The following is a 7,439-nucleotide window of genomic DNA, read 5'->3' on the forward strand; positions in this document are numbered from 1 at the left end:
GACTTAGACAACCGAAGGTCTACGTCAGGATATGTCTTTACATTGGCTGGTGGAACAGTATCATGGCATTCTAGATTACAAGATTGTGTTACTCAGTCTACTACAGAGGCTGAATATGTTGCAGCATCAGAGGCATGCAAAGAATCAATTTGGCTTAATCGACTAGTAACAGATTTGGGAATCAAAGAAGAGATACCTGTGTTATATTGTGATAGTCAAAGTGCTATACAATTGGCTCGCAATCCAGTTTATCACTCAAAGACAAAGCATGTGAATGTGAAGTATCATTTCATCAGGGAAATGCTCGAGGATAAGCAACTTCAGCTTGTCAAAGTTCACACCACAGAAAATCCTTCTGATCTACTTACAAAAGGACTTCCCTCAGAGAGCTTTGCGCATTTTCGCAAGCAGTTAGGTGTAGGGTAGTACATCACTTCTCTACATCTCTTGTATATTAGCTTGTATAGTAGCTTCTCTCACACTTAAAGTACCACATTGGACTTTAAGTGGGAGGTTGTTGGGGTATAAAGCCCAATGTGGTCGCCCAGGTAAGTGGGCGGGCCGCCAGGTATGTACACATATTCTTTTGTAAAAACCTAATAAGAACTCACTATGCTCTACACATTACATTAGAGAGAGTTCACCATATCGTCGTGCTCTTCTTCTCGCACTCTCTCTCGCGTCGCACTTCCGCTCGTACTCCTTCACATTCTTGCTAAAGCACATCACGTCCCATTCCCCGTATCATCATCACGAGCCATTGTACCTCTCGACCTCATCCACTCCAATGTTTGTGGCCCATTGCCCGTCAACTCCCTCACTAGCAATAAGTATATGCTAACGTTTATAGATGATTTCTCAAAATACACAACTACTTACTACATGGCCGAGAAATCCTCAACCTTCTCTCATTTTTGCACATTCAAGGCACTAGTCGAGACTCAGCATGGCCGCCACATTAAAACTCTCCGCACATGATAGGAAGTACACTTCTCATGCATTCAAAGATCTATGTCTTTCTGCTAGCATTTGACATGAATTCTCCATCACTGACCACCCACAACAAAATGATCATGCCGAGCGCAAGAATTGCACACTATTCAAAGTTGCTCGTGCCAGGCTTCTTCAAGCTAGTCCCCCAGACACCTATTGGGAAGAAGCTACCGCCACTGCCTGCTACATTCAAAACCGCATCCCATCACTCGTAATCCTACTACTACACCGTGCACCCTCTGACATGATCACCCACCTCATCTTAGCCACCTTCACATCTTTGGCAACATTGCATACCCACTTGTGACACAACCTCTATCAAAATTATCATCACGTGCTCAACGCACGACTTTTGTCGGCTATGGTGATCGCTTTGGCATCAAGGTGTACCGCATCTATATCCCAGACCATCACAAGCTCATCTTCGTCCACACCCTCGACTTTGATGAAGAATTCATCATATCAAACTACAATATCTACATATGGTATACCTCTAAAGGCATGTCTATCTTAGGCCTCTTTGTGGATGACATTCCTCTTCTTGGCGCATCAGAGTATATGCTTTTGCAAGAAATTGAGTGCATCTCTCACACTTCATCTCATGGTTTGAGTTTGATATCTATTGGATGAACTTCTCTTCGAGGGGGAATGGCATGTATCTACGATATAGCTACGTCACAAAGTGTTTATTCGTCAATCTCAATATGTTACAATGAAAAGTCCACCCTTAAGGGAGAACTCCTTTCTACCTACCTCTATTCCTAAACTCCTTACACCTAATTCCCACATGGACTCCTTCCACCTATGTAAGTTTCAACATGTATCCTTTCCACCTACCTAAAATTCATGAGCTGATGTCATCCCCTATCCGTTGTACGCTAACTTTGTCAGAGTTACTACAAATAAGACCGTACTCCTACCTTGCACTCTCTTATTAGCATATTAATTAACATTGGTATTAACCACAATAAGTTAATCTCTAAGTTCTCACACACATTTCCTTTAACCATCTTGTTCAATTACAGCAAGTCTCTCTCTCTCTCTCTCTCACACACAGACACACACACACACACACACACACAAAAAAAAAACTAGAAACCCTGTTTGTTTATCTGCGTAATAACATTCTCTCTCACTCTCTGCTGCCATTCACAAATATCTCCGTTTTCTGCAAGCGTGAATCCTAGTGCATATTATAAGAGCTGAAACTCTAAGCTAGCTTGGCTGGCTGAAATAAGAGCTGCAACCAAACTCTGGATCAAGCTTAACAGCTAGGATTCAAAACTCTTTTCCTTACATCATAGAGTCTTGCTCACTGGTTTGGAGGTAACGGAGTCATGTAATACTCAGCATCATGGAAAAACTTCACAATAGCCTTTGCCTTCTCAGCAGATAAATCAGTGTTTTCTTTTATCTCTTCCTTAGTAGCCCCCATGATATCCTCAATGGACCCAATCCCTTGCTGCAGCTGCAAATAGTAAACGGCCTTGATGTTTCAGTGTAAGCTATTGAATAGAATGATTGAGGGGAGAAGAATTCGCACCGTATTTGCATCATGGGGACTAAGCCCGCGGATTGAAGAGATGGCTGCGACAAAGGCCTCTGAAGAGCATACAAGTTCTTCTCTCTGAATTCACTTATCCAAGAAACAGCACAGTCATTATATCGATCAAATAAATTGATCACCTGATCATACCATGATGCAATACAGATTATTGTTGTAAAAAGGGGATGCTCCTTGCATGGACAGGAATTCTCAAAGCACACAACTAAAGATCACAGTCAAGATTAGAGAGTGACATTGGACACACATTTCAGGCGACCAAGTTGACCTCTCTCCAAACCATGCGCACATATCACCATTGTAGCTATAAAGGACAATTTGGAGAGGACTATCCGAGCTTCTCACACACAATTTATGGCACCATTGACATATTTCTCTATATAAATGACAAAAAAGAACCTCCTTATTCCCCTTCATGAAGATGTAAGCATGCATTGGAATGCTTAGAAAAGTAATCGTGCAGTGGGAGTCCTCAAAATTCAGGGTCAGGCAAACACAGATCCAAGCTGGACTCTTCTCCTGGCCCTTCTTTGGTTTCACTTAAGTCATAGTTATGAGCAAGGCATATCCCAACTTGATTCCATAAAATGTTTTTTCAATTCTGTGGCTTCCTTTGCTGCAAATGCAAATTTGCAATGTGTTGCTTAGTGGAGGATGAGAAGGAACTATTATTAATTGGATAACACTCAATTGAAGCAGGATGCATGGCCAGTTGAACTTATTAAAGCTCTCTCTTGTATTAGCTTGTTCATCCAGGACTTTTCTTATTAGCTACTTTCAAATATATTGGTTTCCTTATCCTATACTCCTCTAATGACAAATGAGCTTGCCATACTTCTTCTGAATATGCAGAAATTTATTATGTGCACCAGTGTATCAACATACACTTGAAGAGATGACAGCATTGATTTGGTCAACAGCATGCATGAAGGAAAAAAAGGTTATGTAATCTTGTGGATGTCAATGTGATTAGTCAGTACAACATGAACCTTCAGGTATGGAGATTTCATTTGAAGTCGATTTGGGCATTCTATTGTTGCATCTAAAACTGCCTTGAATGAAATTTATGTACATGTTACAACTATTTTGAAGTGCACATGCTTCTCATCAATGTACGCGTATCACACCTGGACATGCACGCCCACTGGTGTTATTTAGGAGTACAAACTGACAGCATGCATGTCTCGACTGAGAACCAAACCAACAGACAGTAAGAGCCATCAAAATCCTATCCTTGTCACAATCCCATGATATTGATGTCTATAATTTCCTTTCCATGTGTCATGTTTATAAAATTGCAAACTACCCTAGAGTATTCTAGCATCACTCTCTTGCTCTGCTTGATTACATGCACCATGTGAGTCTCATGGTTGCTCCAAGGTCTACGTTTTATAATCCTGCATGAGATTGTTTCCATTGCTTCTTAATCAGCTTTTTGTGGCCCCGTATATGAATCTTGCTGCTCATTATTGAATGACTATAGCCTTTAACTCTAACCATGATCACATTGGCTGTTTCCCATGGCACATGATCAATACCTAGCCATATTTTTCCATGGATAACATTGAAGAGAGAGATGCCTTCCTTTATAGGCAGTTGAGAGCATGCACAGACACTGAACTATGCAACATATCTGTTCGGCATGTTTTGTTGCAAGCCATACACAGAAACTTATGAAGAACAAAGGTTTCCCAGCTGAAGCAAAGGCTAAATGCAAAATTAGGTTTTCACCAAATAGTAACACTGAAGAAAGAAATGCCAGACATTTAGCCTCAGCTGAAGCAAAGGCTAAATTCAAAATTAGGTTTTCATCAAATAGTAACATTGAAGAAAGAAACACCAGACATACCTCTTGATCAACTTGTTTGACTGTCCCTTGGCGTTTACATTCTACAAACCAAGATCACTTTTTATATTATATGTCGTCGAAAAAAGACACAACTGTGAAACTGACGAACAAACATGCAAAAAGACATAGATTTAGTGAGCATAAAAGCTTATCAACGTCCTTCACATTCACAAGCATACCTGATCCAGATTCTACAATTACATAGTTGCATAATAAATCAATTCATGTTGTGGAGGTGTAAAAAAGGTGTCTTGTTTAGCCTCAAAATATGTGTGTCATGCACAAGCTGGAACCTGATGGAAATAAATGTGCTCATTCAATCAAGCCCTACTATGCTGGGCAGACTACTTCTAGACCCGCTTCTAGAGAAGTCTGCTTTAGGTGTATTGGCTCTTTATTGGTCTTGCCTAAGTGCTCCCCAAGTGCTTCTTGACCAGCTTCAAATAGTATGCTTGACAAACTGAAAACCAGTTATTTTAAGTTACAAACACCTTCCACATTACAAACAATCAATTCGGTTAAGAGAAAAGTTTGACTGCCTCAATTAACAACCTCTGCATACCTGCATGTACATCAGCAATATTAAGCATTCTCTCAAGAGCCATGGGACCATCAGCTACAGGAATAAAAGGTGGCATGGCAATTTCAACCACTTTACTCCTGTAAGACAACCGATCAAAATACAACTTTCAATAAGACGTTATGCACACATTGCAATATTGGCTCTTACAATGGACGATCCAGTACATTCTGTGCAAATAGCACCCTCAACTGCACAGGCACCTGAAATACGCATCTATGAAACACTGATTGGCTTCATTGGAGCTGACAGCAAAGATAACATAGCAGTTCCTGAAAAGTTTGCGAACCTTACCAACCCTGGAGCAAAAAATGAATGGAAATCTCTGAATGAAGTAAATGCAAAGAAGTAAGGTAAGATTCTCTACTCAAAATTACCTATCAAGGGTAGCAAAAATGGTGTCTTCGTTCCACTCTGTCATCAAGATAAATGCAACAGACATCCCCACAATGTTGAATATGAAGTCCTGAAAGAGAGTAATTAAGGAGGTGTCTTTCATCATGAAAGGATGCGCTCCCTACAGAAAAAACTAGAGCATTTCCGCACATTATGGACAAAATTCTGCGATTGAGAGCAAAAACACCACAATATGCAAAACACGAACAACGAGCGAAGGAAGAGATGTTCATTGTGTTCTGCGAGATGCAAGAAGCACCACAACAGCAGTTCACGTACCTGAACTTTAATGGATGAAAATGTCTCGCATGCAAGCTCAGTTGACAATGACAAAGAAAAATGGAAGCGACAGAACGTACCGGGGCGATGGTGAGAAAGCGGAGACGATAACCAGAGGAGTCAAGCAGGGATTCCAGAAGCTGAGCTAGCGATGGATTCGAGTTCTTCCAATGAACGTTGCCCAAGCAGATTCCGGCCATAGCTCTCGAAAACTTCTAAAGTTCTAAGCTTCAAATTAAGATGCGCGCACCTGAGTTTTCTTTTTTGGGGGGGGGGGGGGGGGGGGCAATCCTCCTCACTATCTCACACGGGCATGGGCTCGATGGGATCAATGGCCCACACCCATTTTAGGGGATCAGGTGCGATATGAGCCATCTGATGCGACTTTGGTAAATTCGGAAAAACAAGTAAATTTGGGCGCACCAAAACTTGTAAATTCAAGCACCCCCGCTCCCCCTCCCCCTCTCATCCCCGGGACTTGAACCGATGGGATCAATGGCCCACACCCATTTTAGGGGATCAGGTGCGATATGAGCCATCTGATGCGACTTTGGTAAATTCGGAAAAACAAGTAAATTTGGGCGCACCAAAACTTGTAAATTCAAGCACCCCCGCTCCCCCTCCCCCTCTCATCCCCGGGACTTGAACCCTGGATGCCACCTTTGCAAGACTATCACCTTAACCACCTCACCTACGCGTGCTCGTTGAAAGTAATGGGAGAAGGGGGAGTTTTATGATAAACCCATCACTGTGTAAATTCGGGGTGGCTTTAGTAAATTCGGGCAAACTGGTAAATTCGGGCGCGCCGTGAGATCAACGGCCCACGATGTCCACGCTCCCCAAAAAAGGCGTGGGCCATTGATCCCATCCAACCCATGCTCGTGTGAGATAGTGCTGAGGGTGGGGCAATGTGGCTTCTTGTGTACGGTGTGCTTCGGAAAGAACGTTATTGAGTCCGTGCTTGAAAACAACTTGTTTCCAAAAACATGCCCCCTAAAATCCCATCTTTCAAGTGGAGGAGGTGTTTTCTGTAACATTTAATGCACTAGTAACTTGTGTGTAGCAGAAATTGATAACATAGTGAGCATTTCATTAAGAACAAGTTCTTAATGATCATAGAGAGAGTATTTAATTTGAGAAAGTAACATAGCAATTTACACCTAGCTAATTTGGCATTGACAGTACTTGAAAAGAGAGGGAAATAGAACAATTGACAACAGTTGAAGACCAGATTTACATGGAGCCAGTCCCCCCTTCATAAAGGCTTTGTATTATAGCTTCTCCCATCAAAGGAGACTTTTGTACAATACAATCTTGGTGTTCCTTGACAAAACTAGTTGGTACAATGAAGATGGAAGCTTCATGCACCAAATTATGCTTGAAAAACACACCTAGTGTCCCTAGCCTCAGTCCCAAGACCTCACACACCTTCAAAAATGGTGAGAGCTAGTAGGGAATGAGGATAGATTGAGAGGAAGAAGATGTATCTTACGAGAAAAAAATATTATCCTCACATAATCACTCTAATAGCATAGCTTAGCTTCGTAGTTAGCATGATAGAGGAGATGAGCATGCCATTGAAGCTTGGCTCTTGGTTGGATTTGCATTCCATAGCCAAGAGTTGTTGGTGTAGGCCTCTACTTCTCAATGCTTCAAGAAGGAGATGGAATTCTTGCTCAACGTATAACTTGTGTGTGTGTGTGTGTAGCAAAGTGTGTAAGACTAAAAAATGCCAAGCTTTCTCTCTCTTGGTCGACCCTTGTTAGCGGGTCGCCGTG

The 7,439-nt window shown here is 41.8% G+C and overlaps 1 protein-coding gene across 2 annotated transcripts; it reads right to left on the minus strand.

Moving 5' to 3' along the window:
• Window positions 1-1,971: 1,971 nt before the first annotated feature.
• LOC147424974 (DNA ligase-like protein) lies at window positions 1,972-5,915 on the minus strand. Of its 2 annotated transcripts, XM_086500610.1 has the most exons (7): window positions 5,742-5,912; window positions 5,364-5,452; window positions 5,190-5,285; window positions 4,969-5,066; window positions 4,407-4,447; window positions 2,537-2,620; window positions 1,980-2,461 (listed from the first exon to the last, which is right to left on the minus strand). In XM_086500610.1, the coding sequence occupies exons 1-7, from the start codon at window positions 5,859-5,861 to the stop codon at window positions 2,306-2,308; spliced, it is 684 nt and encodes a 227-aa protein (XP_086356736.1). In that variant the 5' UTR covers window positions 5,862-5,912; the 3' UTR covers window positions 1,980-2,305. The 2 variants fall into 2 exon arrangements, with proteins under 2 accessions (XP_086356737.1, XP_086356736.1); XM_086500611.1 differs by lacking the exon at window positions 5,190-5,285 and having other exon boundaries at window positions 1,972-2,461; window positions 5,742-5,915.
• Between the last annotated feature and the right edge of the window lie 1,524 nt (window positions 5,916-7,439).

Source organism: Adiantum capillus-veneris, chromosome 25 (genome assembly GCF_014529385.1).
Source record: "Adiantum capillus-veneris isolate H3 chromosome 25, ASM1452938v2, whole genome shotgun sequence".
Taxonomy (NCBI): Eukaryota; Viridiplantae; Streptophyta; class Polypodiopsida; order Polypodiales; family Pteridaceae; genus Adiantum; species Adiantum capillus-veneris.

Bases quoted from the DNA above. Each gene is read 5' to 3' on its own strand.
- LOC147424974 (XM_086500610.1), bottom strand. From the start codon at position 5,861: ATGGCCGGAATCTGCTTGGGCAACGTTCATTGGAAGAACTCGAATCCA. The intron at 5,067-5,189 runs GTGCCTGTGCAG...GTTGTCTTACAG, and splicing joins TTCATAGATGCGTATTTCAG to GAGTAAAGTGGTTGAAATTG. The intron at 2,462-2,536 runs GTGCGAATTCTT...TACTATTTGCAG, and splicing joins GTCCCCATGATGCAAATACG to CTGCAGCAAGGGATTGGGTC.